Source organism: Panicum hallii, chromosome 1 (genome assembly GCF_002211085.1).
Source record: "Panicum hallii strain FIL2 chromosome 1, PHallii_v3.1, whole genome shotgun sequence".
In the NCBI taxonomy this organism is placed as follows: domain Eukaryota; kingdom Viridiplantae; phylum Streptophyta; class Magnoliopsida; order Poales; family Poaceae; genus Panicum; species Panicum hallii.
Genome location: NC_038042.1, coordinates 1,829,907 through 1,847,484, shown reverse-complemented (window position 1 = coordinate 1,847,484; position 17,578 = coordinate 1,829,907). Strand labels below are relative to the sequence as shown.

Genomic DNA, 17,578 nt, shown 5'->3' with positions numbered 1-17,578 from the left:
ACGGCGACTTGAAGGAGGAGGTGTACGTGCGGCAACCTCCCGGTTTCATCATTGCCGGCAAGGAGGCCAAGGTGCTGCGCCTTCGGAAGGCGTTGTACGGCCTCCGGCAAGCACCGCGCGCCTGGAACATCAAGCTGGACGCCACGCTCAAGGAGATGTGTTTTCAGCAGAGTGTACACGAGGCGGCGGTGTACCGGCGTGGCATGGAGCGTTCTGTCCTGTTGATCGGCGTCTACATGGATGACCTGGTCATCACCGGCACCGATGAGGCAAAGGTGAGAGCCTTCAAGATGCAGATGATAGACAAGTTCCAGATGAGCGACCTTGGGCTCCTCTGTTTCTACCTCGGCATCGAGGTCCGGCAGGACAACACCGGCATCACGCTCCGTCAAGCACACTACGCCAAGCGCATCGTCGAGTTGGGTGGCATGGAGGGCTGCAACCCCGCCCACACTCTGATGGATGAGCGGCTCCAGCTGAGCCGCTACAGCGAGGCAGAGGAGGTCGACGCGACTCAGTAACGTCGCATCGTCGGCAGCTTGCGCTACCTGGTGCACACCCGGCCGGATGTGGCGTTCGCCGTCGGTTACATGAGCCGGTTCATGGAACGGCCCACAGCAGAGCACCAGTCGGCCATCAAGAGGATTCTTCGCTACATCGCGGGCACGATCGACTACGGCCTGCACTTCGAGAGGCATTCCAGAGCAGCGCACTTCGTCGGCTACTGCGATAGCGACCTCGCCGGCGACATCGACGCCAGCAAGAGCACGAGTGGCATGCTGTTCTTCCTCGGCAGCAGCCTCGTGGGCTGGCAATCACTCAAGCAACAGGTGGTGGCACTCTCTAGCTGCGAAGCAGAGTACATCGCTGCCACCTCCGCCGCAACTCAGGCGCTGTGGCTGGCTCGTTTGATGGGCGAGCTGCTCTGCAAGAAGGCTGAGGCGGTCGAGCTGCGGGTAGATAGCAAGTCTGCCCTGGCATTCGCCAAGAACCCCGTATTCCATGGGAGAAGCAAGCACATCCAGATTAAGTTCCACTTTATCAGAAGCTGCTTGGAAGAGGGGAGTGTGAAGGCCAACTACATCAACACCGTGGATCAGCTCGCCGACATTCTCACCAAACCACTTGGGCGAGTCAAGTTTCAAGATATGCACTCCCGCATTGGTTTGATCCACATCAAGTCGGAGAAGGGTACATGAGGCTTAGGGGGAGAATTGTTGACAATTCAACACATGTAAGCTCATGTTCTTTAGCAGCCAAGTTTGCTACTTTAGGTAGTCAAATTAGCTTTCTCTTTATAATTAAGCTAACCTCTTTAGGTAGTCAATTTGGTTTTCTCTTTGTTTGTAAAACTCTATAAATAGAAGGGAACACCAGAGGTGCTACTACTGTACTTTTACTTTACCATTTCCAGCTTTCTCTGCTCACTGTGTTCAGTGTGGTCTCTCGTCGGCTGTGTTTGTGTGCCTGAGTTCTAACGCGTGGTCCTTCAGAAACGGCCTCCTCGCAGCCGGGCTCGTCGACGGGCAGGTGGCGGTCTGGAATCCGCGGCTCCGGTATGTGCCGCTGCCTGCTGCTTCGTCCCCCATTTCTTGTCGTTCGTTTGCGACTTCCAACTCACATTGCGCCCCGGGCAGCGACACGCCGGAAGACGAGGGCTACTTCGACCGGGATTTCCCGGTGGAGATCGACTACGACTACTTATCAGCGAGGAGGCCGCAGGCGACCCCCCTCCATGCCCACGGCCGTTCGGGCATCCTCGCCAAGGACGTCGCCGGGGAGCAGTCGGAGGAGGACACTTCGGACTGGGAGGTCGTCTCCAACTCCGGCAGCGACATGGTCGCCATGTTTGCTAAGCACGTCGGTCCGGTAAGAAACCCAATTGCGATTCGCGTTTTCAATTCGATGCGGCTTGTGGTTTCGAAATTCGAACTGGCTGGGAATTTGGTTCGGTTGGTGGGTGACTTGCGCGCGAAGTCTCATCATGCCGCTGAGCTCCCGCATCACCCGTCTCCCAGAATTAAACGTGAGAGTTATATATTTCAAATTGTCGATAGATAGATAAGACCAAATTAGGCATAGGACTGCTTTTCTGCGTATAGATGCCTCTGCCGTCTGCGCACAATGATACTCTGTTTCTTTCAGGTTCGAGGTCTATCCTTTGGTTACCGCTCATATACATTGCTTGCTTCCGGTGGAAGTCATGGAAGAATGCTTGTTTGGGATCTAAATGACCTCTCAAAAGATGAAATCCCCACATTCGAGGTATTACTAATGTTCTGGTATCGCCAGAAGTGCTATGGTCATCACAACACTTAAGCTATTGGAGTTTTTTTATAGATAAGGAAAGATAATACCGCTGCTGTGCTTAGACTTGTACTCTCAGAAGCATAAAAATGAGTTGGAACAAAGCTGATGTCAAGAATGCAAACAATATAGAGTGAGAATACAATGATTAGAACATATTTCTTTGATGTGCATGTGTGTAAAGGTTCAGGTATTAGATTACCTGATTTCTTTGGAAAATGTCAAGTTTGAACATCAACGTTATTACACACGCAGTTTACTGGAGCTGATCGTGTGGATACCTCATCTTTATCTTGGAGCCGTTCGGACATTATTGCTTCCGCTTCTAATACTGGAACATCTATTTGGGATATAAATGTGAAGTCACCTTTGGTTAGGTATCTGTTCTTCTCAATAGCTTGTTTTGGTTGGGAAAGAGTTGTTGGTTCATGTACTAAAAAAGGTCCCTCTAATAGGAACTTACCATGGACAAGAGATTCTTCAGCTGTAGAATGGAGTCCTAGTAATGAGAATCAAATGGTTGCTGCTGGATATTACTTTGATTTACCATCAGTTCAGGTAATTCTTCTTTCCTCCTGGAATTCTTATTTAGGAACTAGTCCAAACGTCCAAATGCTCATATTTCACTGTGGAACAACATCTCTGTTGTCGAATATGTTCATGGACATCTTGGTGGTGTATATATGTTCGGAGAGGCAAACATGAAACAGAATATGCCTTTTGGTTCTTATTTCAGTTCCGGTGCTCCCAGTTTGATATGGCATAGTTGTGTGCGAATAATGTGTTGAAAAAATTAGGAGTTTCAGTTTTAAATTAATTCAAAGATATATCATGACCATGATGAAAGTTATGTACAGAAAACAAATAAATCTAAATATGCTCATAACGTAATTTAAGATAAAGTATTGCAGCAGCAATATCAACCCTAACCAGATCATACTAGATATGAAAAAGCATAGTTAGGGACAGAAAGTCGTACGTGTCTTGCGTGACTGGAATAACCAGGCAAAGATGACGACGGCGATGATCAGCACCTCCGCGCGCTTGACGACGCCGAGTCGCGCCCCACTGATGAGGAGATAGACGAGCCGTGGTGACGAGGACGTAGAGGACGGCGACGTGAAAGCGTTCGAGCAGTCACGCAGAGCGCTTCCCAAAAACCTTATTCGCCCTCTCCCGGTGCAGGATCGCTGAGGACGAGGTTCCGGAGACCTGCTCTCCCGATCGTCGGTGCACGCCGACAAACGGGATGAAATAGCGTACTGGGCGGCGCAACAGGCAGGTTGAGGCGTATTGTCATTATATATCTGTGCCGGCACCCGCGTGTATTTATAAGGAGAACCGCTAGGGTTTTGGCGTCCCAAAACCTAGTCGGTTACGAGTCCCAAAAATCCGCGCGTGAAATCCGTAACAAATTCAAAATGGCAAGAGGAAGCCGCCGGGGAGCAATCGGCTTTCTACAGCCTTAGCCCGAGACCGGAGAGCCGATTCATAGAAAACGAACGGCTCTTTCTCCCGTGACTGAAGAGCCGATCAAAGTGAACGATCCGCTCTTTACAGCCGTAACAGTTCGCCCGAAACCGAAGAGCAATCGGCTCTTTCGCCCGAGACCGGAGAGAGAGCCGATCGGCTCTTTACCGGATCGGCAAAAAGAAGCCACACGCCCGCAAGGATTGGACCCGGATTTTGGCGGACCATTCACGCGCCCGAGCCCGGCCCGGCGAGGCGAGCGAGCGCGCGCATGTGTTCTTCCTTCTTCCTCTCACCCATACTTGCAAGAGTATGGAGAGCATCCAACTATTTAAGTTAGGTTCCCTCCACCTCCACTAGCAAGGTGGGACTAACTTGTTGCCATGCACCTATGTTCTAATGGGTCTTTGAGATTTTATAGGAATTATTTGGATTTACATGGGCCAGGCCCAAATATTCCAACATAATGTAATCTGGCAACTGGTACCAGCCAGCCAGCACAGAGTTAATACTATGGTGCATTTCCATTGGAGTTTTCCATGAGAACATGCAAACAATAAACTAAAGGTGAATGGTAATACAGCAGAGCTCCCCCTGATACTGATAGAACCCTTTTCTTTTCAAACTGATTGAGTTGACACCAAAATACCATCCCTTGAGCTCAGTCAGTGGTTTCACCTGACAGATAACCCACTGTTGTTCAGCAAAAGAGAGAGAGGAGAATTCTAACTTAAACTGTTATTCTACTCAGCTCTGGGACATGAGGAAGGCAGGGAGGCCTGCGAAGCAGTTCTGCGAAGATGCAAAAGGTGTTCTGGCACTATCATGGTGTCCACTTGGTGGTGAAGATGTACTGCTAGCTTGCACTGGCAGCAACAAGATCGTACTGTTGAATGTCAAGAAAGGAGAGGTCAGAAACCTTTTATTTGTTTATCTCTTTTCTACTGGTAGATGGTTTCACATTTTGTCCTCTCTTATAAGCTAGGTTGTGCATGAGAAGGCAGCGCCTGGCGCTTGCTTGGACATTCGCTGGAGTAGAAAGTCTGAAGATCATTTTGCTTTGTCAACTCGTGAGGATGTACATCTATACCTTAGAGCTCCAGAGATCTAGGTAAGCACGATTTGTATGCTGTAGCTTGTGACCTAGTCCAATATATCTGGGGACTAACTTTTCTTTTGAATTGCTGATGAAGGTCGGGATCTGAACCCGGAGGTTGTCATCTGTTGGGAGAGTGAAATCCAGGTGTACAGGATAATCCGATTGTATGACATGCGTTCAATGCTCGGAGTTGGAGGTACTTGGGTTTGGTACAGATTCTGTTCAGTGCAGAGGCACAGTTTTGCATATGATTAGGGTGTATAGAGATGCATATAGTTGGCTTTGAATGGTTGCAGAGTTGAACATAAATGACCAAGGAAGTTGAAGTTTTGCAGAGATATAGAAGCTTAAATGTTTGGTTTACTACTGTAAATTTGTAATATGTGAGGTCTGCTACGCCTGAAATTTTAACCGAAATGCTACTTCTGTTGTTCTTCTGGAGGACGCCGCTTGTTTTCCTTTTGCTCTCCTGCCTAGCTAATACATTTCTACGTTGGGCTGTTCACCGCTGCGCCGTGTTTGTCCGGTGCCCTTGCGCTGCCTCTCCGGCAGGCGGCGGCGAGCCGACCGGCGAGTCCCTCAGCTCCTGTCTGAGATGGAGCTAATGAAACGAAGTGATGCATCTGGATCTTGAAGCCGATACTTCTGCACAAGCTTTTCGGGGCAGGCCCCCCAGCGTCTGCAGTTCCTGTTCTTCTCGGTAACAAAGCCTGAAGCCTTGTCTGAACCGTGAGCTCGTCCGAGACTCCGAGTTCAACCCCGATTCGGTGGATGTCTCCACATACATGAGGCGTCAGGACGCTCTCCTCGCCGTGCCGTTTCGTTTTCCAAGCAAGCACACACGCGATGTCATCGTCGGCTTATCTGTTCGGCGACGTGCTCACCGAGATCCTCCTCCGTCTGCCGCCCGAGTGCGTCCTCCGCTCCCGCGCCGTGAGCAGGCGATGGCGCCCCATCACCACGTGCCCGGCCTTCGTCGAGGCCTACTCCCGCCGCCGCCCGCTGGAGCTCCTCGCGTACCCGGACGGCTAAGGATCGGGAGCGGCGCCAAGAACGCACTCGCAGGCGCGACCCCGCCGGCGGCACGATCCGCCGCCTCCTCCGGTTCCACGACCCGCTGCGCCTCGTCGATTCCTGAGACGGCCTCCTGCTGTTCGCGCGGCACCACAGGAGGTTCCAAGTCTGCAACCCGGCCACGCGGCAATGGGCCGACCTGCCGTCGCCGACGCCACGGCCGTGCGTCAACGTCCTGGCATCCGGGTTCTACTTTCCACCGGCCGTCCGCCGAGCACCGCCTGCTGTGCATTGGGAATCTCCTGGCGCCGTCATACGAGTACCATGCGCCGTCCCGCGCGTACCTTAGCCTCCGGCAGCCCGCTGCTGGCAGCGACGCCGCGGCACACGTCCGCAAGTTCTACTACATCCTTTCCACCGGCGGCTCGGCCCCGTCGCCGAGGGCTGCAGCAACCCGTTCACCTCCGCCTGCGTGGCTATTCGTGGGACCCTGTACTGGTCGCGCCACCCCGAGGCCGGAGGCAGCGGCGACGTGGTCGCGTTCGACACGGTGTCGGAGGCGTTCCGGCTGATCCCGTCGCCTCCGCTGGCCGGCCACCACCTCAGGACGTTCGAAATGGACGGGAGGCTCGCCGTGTCGGCGGCGGAGGCGCACTCGCGGCGCATGGACGTGTGGGCCTTGGAAGACGGCGGCGACGGGGAGAAGTGGGCCTGCCTCCTCCGCGTCGACCTGCCTGCGCCGCGGCGACGCGCCGGGTGGTACCCGAGCTACGAAGCCGTGGCCGTCCTCGGGGGCGGCCTGCTTGTGGTGGCGGGCGCCGGTTGGGTGGTGCTGTACGACGTGAAGGGGAAGAGGACGGTGAGCAGGGCCGACCTCAGCGGCAGCGTCGGCAACATGAGCCGGTGTCTCTTCAGGGAGAGCCTAGTGACGCTGCCGGAAGCCGACGCGCGGCCGTGCCCCCGCGCCGTTCCCGACGGCTCGACGCCGTCGTACGGAGGCAATAAGTTCGGCGGCACGTGGATCGTGTCCAATGAACATTGATCGTGTATACGCGTCGTAGGTAGAATAGTATAGCACGTTTGGACCATATATGCTTTCAAACTTTTCATTTTTATGTATTTGGTCAAATTTATCGCCAAAAGTGTTTCTGCAATTCTCATCCCTGAAATTTTGTTGCAAAGTTTATCAGATGGGTAGCGCATTTAGGTGTTGGTTAGAGATTTATCCTAATGCTGGTGTTTGGGACAGAGGCAATTTCTTGGGTAAGTATTTTTTCTAAACGCTTTGGTCTAGCAATTTTTGAACTCTGGGTTTGCTGCGCCCGCCGCCGGCTGAACACAACCTCATTCTCTGCATGTGATCATGTCGTGGATGTACTGTAGCCTCCTGTAGAGCTCCTTCTCCCCCTGCTGCTGCTCTTGTAGGCGCTCTGCGCGCGCCTTGTAAAAGCCTTGCGCTTTGTAAAACTGCGGGTCAGCACCTCGCCACTCACCGTGCTAATCTATTTGCAACGAAAGGTTCAGGTGAGTGAATTCCGCCCCTGTTATTCTTTTAAATATAAATACTCACCGTCTTTGACCACTTAATTTATTCTAAAGAGTAAAATGCACCACCGGTCCTCAAACTTGGCCCGTGGTGTCATCTAGGTCCCCAAACTTCCAAAATGCACATTCGGATCCACAAGCTTACTAATTGTGTCACGTGAAGTCCAAATTACTATTATTAAGTTATAAAGCAGAAATACTTATGCTGAAGTGGAGTTTACATGTGGGTCCAAATTTTATTTTTGAATTTTTGTGCTGAACTCTTATATTTTCGAAATTTTATTCCAAATTTTGTTTCAAAACTTCATGTCCAAACATTTTTTCCAATATTTCCTTCAAAATTTATCCTTTTCATTTTATCATTCTTTTTACAACTTTTTTCATATGAGTTTCATTTTCCTACAGATTTTTTATATAGATCTTTTATAGTTGATGATCACTGGAGTAGCTAGTAGTATAGGCTAATTAAGCAGGCTGGGGAAAAGACGCGTGCCCGATACGCCCACACGGCCGCACGTGGGAGTGCGCCTTCCCGTGCACGGCGAGCTCAAGGTCGCCGCCAGGCAAGCGGCTGACGTCCAGCAGAGTGAAGGAGGTGCCCTTCTCCTGGCACGACCATCCTTCCACGGTGGGGACCTCCACGACGACGGACCTCGAGACGCAGAACCTGCCGTCGCCGAGGTACGCCAGGCTGACCGTCTCCGACGGCGCGACCTCCTCCACGCGCTCCGGCGGGATCTCCCAGACGTGCCGCACGACCGGCGGCCGGGCCTCGACGTCGAGCGCGCACACCTGGCAGCACCGCTCCCTGCGGAGGCTGTGCTCGAGCTTGAGGCCTCTCGCGAGGCCGATGACATAGCCGAGCTCCGGCACGAAGAGCCCGCGCCCCTTCAGCGGCAGCTCCCATGGCCCCTCCATCCGCCAGGTGCCCCGCTCCGTGTCCAGGGAGAAGGTGCACCTCTCCCACAGGGAGATCCACGCGCGCGAGCCCATGGCGAAGTAGGCAGAGACGCACGGGTGGTCGCGGAGGCCGGACTGCTCGTCCACGTACGCGACGGGGGGGGGGGGGGGGTCCGGGATGGCGTCGGCGCGCCAGCCGCCGCCGCGGCCGCCGGGGAGGCGGCGGAGCTCCTCGAAGCAGCAGGAGCCGGGGCGCACGACCTCGTCCATCACGAGCACCGTGCCGTCCCCCACGGGGAGCATGTAGGGGTCGCGCTTGCAGTGTCGGCCCGCGTGGCGGTGTCGTGGACGACCGTCTTCCGGGAGCGGGAGACGAGGGCCAGGATGGCGCCGCCGGAGACGGCGGCAAGGCCGCTGTAATCCTGTTCCTCCTGGCTCCAGCGGATGACGGGGTCCGCGGAGGGGCGGATATCCAGCGCCGGCGGGGCGCCGGAGCCGGGAGACGGCGGCGGGGCTGCCTCGAGGCGGACGCCGTAGACGAGGCAGCCATGGTTCCAGTCTTCCGTGAACATGAAAAGCGACCTGGCGGCGGCCGGCCCAGCCATGCGCGCCGCCGCCACGCGACGCGCACGCTTGCAGTTGCCGGTGCGGCCTCGCCGTGCCTGCAGCTTCGTCCTCTTGCCATTGCAGTGGCGGTGGCCTCGCCGGGACTGCCGGGCTTGCAGCTCTCGATCGATGAGCCTGCACGTTACATTCAATGATCCGATCCCGTCGGATCCCGTCGGTAGGGTTGCGTTGCGGCCGCAGCCTCTTCTCCGAGGCCGTTCATATTTATTGGTGTATGGCAAACACAGACTCTCTGGAGTCCTACTCGCCGGTTCAGACTAGGAGATATTTTTATACTAAAGATGTGTTTTTTCTTAGGGTCTACGTGTTATATCAAAGAGAATCTTATCATTTAGAAGTATTAAATAAAGTCTAATTACAAAACTAATTGCAGAACCCCAGGGCTAATTCGCGAGACAAATCTAATAAGGTATATTAGTCCATGATTAGCGGACGATTACTATAGCATCACTGTGGCAAATTATGGATTAATTAGGCTCATTAAATTTATCTCGCGAATTAGCACCCATCTGTGCAAAAAGTTTTATAAACAGATTTTATTTAATACTTCTAGATAGCAAGATTCTCTTTGATGTGACGGGTCTAAACTTCAGAGGGGAGGAAACGAACACACCCTAAATTAAGTGGTCAAAGGCGGTGCCAGAGTACTTATATTTATACTTCGTAAATGATCGGAAACAAATTACTTTCCTCCGGCAGATTAGGCATTGTTATATCGAAGCGTTTTTTAAAAAAAATGCTTACCACAGAAATTACAATATTAATCCCAAAAGGCGAAATAATATATGAGCGGCGATCGTTACTCACTCCGTCCCAAACCCCAATATTAAAATAAATTAGGATAAACCTCTATCACCCCCGTGCTGCAGTAGTAGGATGCGCATCGTGATCACGTTATTAGATTAAGTATATTGAGTGCCTCCATTTCCTAAGTACTCTCTGTTCTGTTTTATATGAGGCTTGTTAGCTCAAATCTGAGCTAATAAGCAACGTTAAATAAAAGAGAATGAAGGGAGTGCATGATAGAAACGCAATAGCGTAAGGAAGCGTATCCATACACTATATTTTGCACATACTCAAATATTGGGAGATTATATCGATAGATATTAAGATATGTATCTCGCTATTAAAAACGCGTCACCAATCATTTCATTGAATAATTGAATAGTACAGTCATATTGGTGAGGTTGATACACGAAACGTCAAACCTGGTGGACATAGGGTAAAAAAGACAACTCTGCTAATGCGCTACTGAACTAAACTTTGCAAAAAGAAAAAAAAATAAAGGATGAGAATTGCGTAGCACTTTTCATAATATTATTGGTTGCTGACATGCAGATAGATGTTGAAAGGCTTTCCGTTGAAATGTTGTGAGATTAATGATATTTGTGCCACGCGGCTGACAGGAAAGTTGACAGAGAAGTTACGAATCGGACGCGGTCGCGGTCACCACAGTGTCACCGGAAGTGCGGAAGAGTGTGAAGGCAGACACAAAGCTGGACGCGCGCGGCGAGGAAGATAGATGTTGCGTATCCATACACTATATTTTGCACATACTCAAATGTTGGGAGATTATATCGATAGATATTAAGATAGATATTAAGATATGTATCTCGCTATTAAAAACGCGTCACCAATCATTTCATTGAATAATTGAATAGTACAGTCATATTGGTGAGGTTGATACACTAAACGTCAAACCTGGTGGACATAGGGTAAAAAAGACAACTCTGCTAATGCGCTACTGAACTAAACTTTGCAAAAAGAAAAAAAATAAAGGATGAGAATTGCGTAGCACTTTTCATAATATTATTGGTTGCTGACATGCAGATAGATGTTGAAAGGCTTTCCGCTGAAATGTTGTGAGATTAATGATATTTGTGCCACGCGGCTGACAGGAAAGTTGACAGAGAAGTTACGAACCGGACGCGGTCGCGGTCACCACAGTGTCACCAGAAGTGCGGAAGAGTGTGAAGGCAGACACAAAGCTGGACGCGCGCGGCGAGGAAGATAAGGTGATGTGTTATGGAGAGGAGCCTGCCCCCGCCACCTGCCGTCCGCAACGGAGGGAGCAGAGGGGCCGGGCCCGGGCGAGGTCCAACGAAGCCATATATTATCACTTATCAGAGATGGTGCCGGTGCCGGCAGCTCGAGCGCTCCTCGTAGTTGCGCATCCGCCCCATGTATTCGATTGAACAACTCTTCAAGCTGGTCTCTCTTCGGCTCTTCGCCTCCCATGGCGCGGCTATTGCTGCTCACCGAAGGATGGATATGGGAAGTGCCGGAGGGCGTGGTTTCCATCGTGGCTGCCTCCGCTTCTTGCCGCCGCGTGTTTCAAAGGAGAAGAGTGAGAAACGGTGATAGATCTTAAGCGGGAGATTATTCGGCCGATTCGGAAGGTGTGAAGGACGCCGGCGAAGGGCGGTGGAGGATGGGCGCGACAAGGAGCGACGAGGGAGCTAAGGTGAACTGGCTATATAAAGAAAAGAATCTATTTGTAAATACTATAGACCTTTATGCATAGACCGGGTCGCGATTATTAATCGCGATCCGAATCAGGGAGTTATATGCGTAAAATCGGATCGTGATTATTAATCGCGATAAAAAAGGGGGTTATTTGTAAAATACTGGATCCAAAATAGGGGGTTATTCGTGAAAGTTCGGGCCGGCTACCGGCGCCGATCCTCGCCGCCGCCGTGCGTCGTCGAGCTCATGCGCCCTCCTGCTGTATCCGCCGCCTCTCACAACCGGAGATCCTCTGGAGATGGAGCTGATCCTGCGGCTCCATGCCGTTGTTCGGCTTCCTCGAAACATAAGAAAGGAGCCGCCTTCCGGTGTCCTCGCGAGCCGCAGGTGGCCGGCGATGTTCATGGCGGCTCGCCGGAGAGCAGAGCGGTGAAGGGTCCGAAGTGAGTTTCTCCATGATTTCTCCCTTGGTGTTGCATTTTTTCTTGATAATGTTGGGGTTGCATTTGGGGATGCCCGGTAGAAGAGTAGAACTAGTCACATATCTGAATACCGTCAAGAACTCAAGATCTACTTAGGTTGGGCCCCACATAAACCTCAGAGGCTCTTGGGTTCGCTACTCGCAAGAGCCAACGGCAACGCCATGGCCACCGCCGCCGCCGTCTCCGCTCCCGGCGGCAACCACGCGCGCCGGCGGCAATGGCGGTACACGTGGGAGGCGCTGGCCCACCTCCCGCTCCTCCGCCTCTACGTCTTCCCCTGCCCCGCGCTCCCCGCCGCCATCCCCTCCGGCGGCCTCCGCGCCGACCTCCGCCTCGAGGACTCCCTCCTCCTCCTCTCCTTCTCGCTCGCCGGGGAGGGCGCACCCGTCGCCCTCAGGGTCCCCGTCCCTAGGGTGCTCGTCGACCCCGCCGCCCCCGTCGAGTGCCGCGCCGCGGGGGACCACGTCGAGGCCCGCCTCGCGCTCGTCATCCCCGTCGACCACCCCGTCGTCGCCGCCGCGTTCCCGCCGCTGCACGGCGGGGAGCCGCCCGCGCCGCTCGCCGTGCGCGATGGTGAGTGATATACTGGGTTGTCCCCACTTGTCAAATTAGGCCTGGCCACATGTTCACAAACTATATTCGTTTTTATCTCTGATTTTCAGTCATCTGAAAATCCGTCCGTTTTTATGACTCATTTTCATGGATAATTAGAAATGATGAGTCTTTCTACTGGAGACGTTCACTTGTACTGCAAGAATTGCTCAGCAAGGTTGACAAAACAGCCACTGAGGTATAGAACATCAACAACTTGTGACCTCTAGTTTTATTCCACTTTCTGTTTCTAGTCTTCAGTAGTCAGTTTATGTCTAGCATATATATATATATCCAGTGGACAGATTACAACTTCTCAATTCTTCACAGCTTCTGTGGAACCTATGTTGTTCACATGTTTACTTTTAAGATTAACGCTTTAGTACGTTTTCCCGTGATTTAAAATTGGAGAGATCTTACTGTTTGTGAGATGATGGAATCCTGCTTGACTGCAGAGGTTCTCAAAGTTGCAATGAATTACAATTTTCAAAGAAGTCTTGACAACTTGACATTAGATTGTTCTACCTCTATTGCTTGTTGTGCTGGAAATTTCTGAAGCTTACTCCAGAATTTTGAATTTCTAAAACTGCCTGCAATCTTTAGATCAGAATCAGATTGACACTGTCTTCCACCAAAGCTGCATATTCTTACTGAATGTAGTAATTTTATGTTTTCATAATTTTTGGCTACTTAGGAGCTGGTGTATATTGGTTATCTTTTGCTCATGATTTTCTATTAATATTTTTTAATAACTATACTTGAGGACCTAGGTAAAATAGTTTCTTATTGTGCAGAAGTTTGATTTGAAATTGTCTTGGTGGTGAGTTTAACAATCTAGATACCCTATTCCTCCCAGGAAAATCATGGAAATGCCATCTGTAAACTGGGAAGAGGTGGCTGACAATTGGTTTGGTGGATGTTGCACCTCATTTGGTGGTGCAGGCGAGAAGCTTGTAGCTCAGTTTATTAATGCATATGGTCGTTTAGAGGGAACAAGTCTACTGGATACAACTGCCATTACTATAGAAACAGACTATCTTGTGGCAGATTTAGTGGCTCAGGTAGCTTGTTCGGCGCTTGGTAGTGATTTTGTTGATGTAAAAGAAGCTACATCTGAAGTTAGTGCAGGAAAAGATCATACCACTGGGAAGATAAAATTGAAGATTTCAGAAGAGCAAGCAAATATCACCGCTGCTCATGCGCGACCTCCATCAATTTTCGACGAGGGACCTATTGTTAGTAGTAGTGAAACAGATGGAGACACTCTTCAGACAGATCAATCTGGCACTTGTCAGATGGAAATTGATATTGATCTGAACTTTGAGAAGTCTAAAAATGACTGTTGCGTTGAGAACATGGATGAATCTAACAAAGAGGTCGATTTGTCACTGGTAGATCCATGCCATTGCTGTTGTGCCAATGAATACAGTGGGAAAGCTGAAGGTAAACCTTCACAAATGTCCTCGGTGAATCAGAAAAAGCAGACTGTGTTGGAGACTAAAAGGGATTACAAATTAACAAAAACTATATCTCTGGGTAGTAGCTTCATCGTTAAAGCATCTAACCTTTTGAATGATTTCGAGTGGGTTGAACTTCTCTGTGGTCAATGCTCATCACCTCTTGGGTCATACCCTTCTCAGTTTTCGCTTGTTCCAGCTGATGGCCGTGTACGACTCTTCAAGTGCTACACATCTACAGAACTTCCTGTTACTGGGACACATGATGTGTTTAGGTAACTTTCTGCACTGTTTCTTAAGTTTGAGATAGATGTTAAACCTTCACACAGAATTCTGATTATATTGTAAAAGGGATAATAGTTAAACTATGATGTTCCTTGCACTGTAGAGATATTCCACTCTTGCTTATTGCCAGTATGTTAATTTCACCACTGATACAGGGACATACATTACTTATGTGCAGGGGACATACATTGGAAAGAGTTTTTGTCAATCTGTTGCTTGAAGTTGCAGAGGATGAAATATCTTTTCGCACAGTAGTCAGAGATTTGAAAACCAAAAGGCCCATCCTGCAACTAGTTCTTCTTAGTTCAAAAGCATGGTTAGCTTCTGGTTGCTGCTACGAAAATGATATCGATGGTTCACATGGAACAGCAGATCTGCAGCCTAGTGTTAAACTCTTGTATTCGGATTATAGCAATGCTTCAGAAGCAGACGTAAGGTATGATGTAGCACACTTGTTAGGATGTTTGCTATCTAACTATTTAATTGTTTGCAATACTTTTGAACACCTTGTTTTCCATTTTTAGATGAATGTACTGTGCAGTTATGCCATAGTTACTGTAGGATTTAATCTTATTCTAGTGCTGCAGTGAAAACCAGCCTTGCTCAAATTCTTTAGCTCCATACTGTTTCTACATAGATGTCTAATTCTTGTAGTTGAAAAAAAAAACGTCCGGAATAATTTGCGCACTTCGGCTTAAACCTGTCAGATTTTGTTGGGTGCATTAGTTCTGTTTGCACTGTTTAATCATTTACTATTACTACTATGATTTTGTGGGGACCAGGCATTTGGTTTTCATTCATAATTAATACACCCTCCCTTTTTAAATATATGACATTTAGGACAGACTATTTACTTAAAAATAACTAAGTAGCGTGTCCTAAAAGTCACATATTTAAAAATGGAGAGTAAAATTTTTTCTGACATTTATGTTCACTTCACATCGTCTAATGATGTTTGAAGGCTATATTTGGTCAATCGTATTTCAAACTGGTATCTAAGGGGTTCCATTCTTTTGTCAGATTCTTAAATCAGAAATTGTTGCATATCTACAACATCTGTTGCATGTAAAGCTCAGTTTGCCAGATTCTGGCTAGTATACCTCATTATTATTTCCTTTAGCTGTATTGACAACTGTCTGTGTCATCCCACCTTTAAGTCTGTTATGTGCAAAGCCATAAGGCGGTGTACCATGTCTATGTGCTTTTCTTTTGATGTCACTGTTATAGTTTTATTTATATTTTGCTGTTTCCAACTCACAGGATAGTAGAAGAGTGGTCATCCAAGTACCGGGCTGAAGAGTTGTACATGATGAAGCGTCAAATAGATGGACTTGCTGAATGCCTAAGCTCAGCAATGGAAAACTTTCCAGTTTCTTGTTCTTCCCTTGAAGGGATGCACCTTTCATCTCTGAGGCGCTGACTTGAGTATATGATAGAGAAATTTTATCTAGGCTGATCACCTTTTTGTATCAAGAGGGATCTACAGCATAGAATCCTGATAGGCATACGAGATCATCCTCTGTTTCTTTTGACCTTTCAGCAAGCCCCCTGATCATCTCTTATTTAAACTGCAAAATGCTTTGGCTTGTCCTCTGCTCTCAAAAAACATGGTGACATCTAAAATAGAGTAATGGCTAATCCAGTTATGCGTGATTTTTTTTTGTCCAGCTAGTCTCTGGTAATAGGGGACTGAGCCTTTCTGGCAATCTACTTACAGTATTTGGCATCATGTTGTAGCTATGAATGTTTAAATGACCAACATACTAACCGACTTTTATTCCCTATAACCTCTGTTATGTCTTTATTTTATCATGTGGAGCTATTCGGGTTGTTTCAAAATGAACTTGTGGGGTGACTTTGTTCTTGGAGCTAAGTTTGCAATGTGCAGTTTACCTAAGTTCCTACTGATGTCTGCAAACCCAGAGCTTCTGGATCACATTTGTGATTATTGTGATATAAACCACAGCATTCTTGTCCATTTAGGAGCCCAGGACATATGATTTTTTTTATGGGACCCAGGACATATGATTAACTGGCACAGCTAAAGGAAACAGTACTCTGATCTGTCATACCTGGGTACAACCTTACTGGTGTAAAACCACTGTGCCCTTTTGATGGGATAGAAGAAGTGAAGAACTAGCTGTGCTTGTGTAACATAACATCAGCACCCCTGGAGCACACACATGATGCTCAAACATGGCTGGTGAACTTCAGAACTTGTTCATTCCTACATGAACCTTTTCACTTTATAATCTTTGCATCTAACTGCATACATGACTCTGCACGATGTCACCAGTCACATGATTGTGCACAGCATTTTACCATACCTATCAGGCTATCATCTTTGCATACATTTGCATAGATGAAAAGGATCCATTCAAAGCTAGCCTGTGACAGATTGTTTAATGAGGTGCATCATGTGTGCTTCACATGTACGTGCCCGGCCACCGACTTGTCTGTCATGGCACTGTTCATATGTCCACCACGTCGCTGCCGTGTGTTTCGGCACATGCCCATGGCCATGGGCAGAATCATTGCCTAGACCCCTTGCCAAAACCATGAAAGTGTCACGGACGGGGCTCCTGCGTGATATATCAGGTGTTGTTGCACAAATGGTAAGGCATGGGTGAGTGGTGAACATTGACCTACCTATTCATCCCAAGACATGTCACATTCTCTTGCATTGCATTGCAGAGCTGGAAAGAATAGGTCGACTACTGTAGGTTTTTGAATTGGTTTTGTGATGATTGCTCTGATCTCTAGCTCCTAGACATAATGTGGAGGGAAAGGTAGGTGAGTGGGTGACTACACTACACATGAACTTCTTAACTAGGCATTATAATTTCCTTTTTGTGTTCAATCATTATAAAGCTAAGAAGATTATATATGATCAAAGTTAATTTATGGATGATACAAAAAGAAGTAGACAACAACTTGTGGTGCCAGTGATTAATTAGTACCTATTTTTCGTTCATGCATATAATGGGGGTCTGAGCCTGAATTTTCTAATGCACGCCGCCATTTGGGTCGAGTTCGTCCTCCTGCATGTATTTCAACCAAGAGCTTGGATTTAGTTTTCGTCCTTCTCACTTACTAACACCAATCTAACTGAAGATTAACACGACTACCAATACATGATAACATTTTGGTCCGGTGGTGTTTAAGTTGGTCTTGGAATTGAGCCCTAACACACATCTCTAGCTCCCTTGTCTCTTTCATTCATCACATCCAATCCAATGCAATAATTGGATCACCACATATCTTAGTAGAAGGATCACGACAAAGATTTGGAGTCTGTTACATCGAGGTACATGCACCACACTGAATAATTGTGC

The 17,578-nt window shown here is 48.8% G+C and overlaps 2 protein-coding genes across 2 annotated transcripts; both read left to right on the top strand.

The window, feature by feature from the left end:
• Window positions 1–590: 590 nt before the first annotated feature.
• LOC112884046 (protein transport protein SEC31-like) lies at window positions 591–5,129 on the top strand. Its single transcript, XM_025949361.1, has 9 exons — window positions 591–1,191; window positions 1,415–1,556; window positions 1,638–1,869; window positions 2,146–2,265; window positions 2,563–2,684; window positions 2,763–2,865; window positions 4,529–4,687; window positions 4,763–4,888; window positions 4,971–5,129. The coding sequence occupies exons 1-8, from the start codon at window positions 591–593 to the stop codon at window positions 4,886–4,888; spliced, it is 1,605 nt and encodes a 534-aa protein (XP_025805146.1). The 3' UTR covers window positions 4,971–5,129.
• Window positions 5,130–11,674: 6,545 nt separating this feature from the next.
• Window positions 11,675–15,896, top strand: LOC112879853. Its single transcript, XM_025944271.1, has 5 exons — window positions 11,675–12,483; window positions 12,622–12,700; window positions 13,358–14,233; window positions 14,422–14,679; window positions 15,504–15,896. The coding sequence occupies exons 1-5, from the start codon at window positions 12,072–12,074 to the stop codon at window positions 15,661–15,663; spliced, it is 1,785 nt and encodes a 594-aa protein (XP_025800056.1). The 5' UTR covers window positions 11,675–12,071; the 3' UTR covers window positions 15,664–15,896.
• The last annotated feature ends 1,682 nt before the right edge of the window (window positions 15,897–17,578 follow it).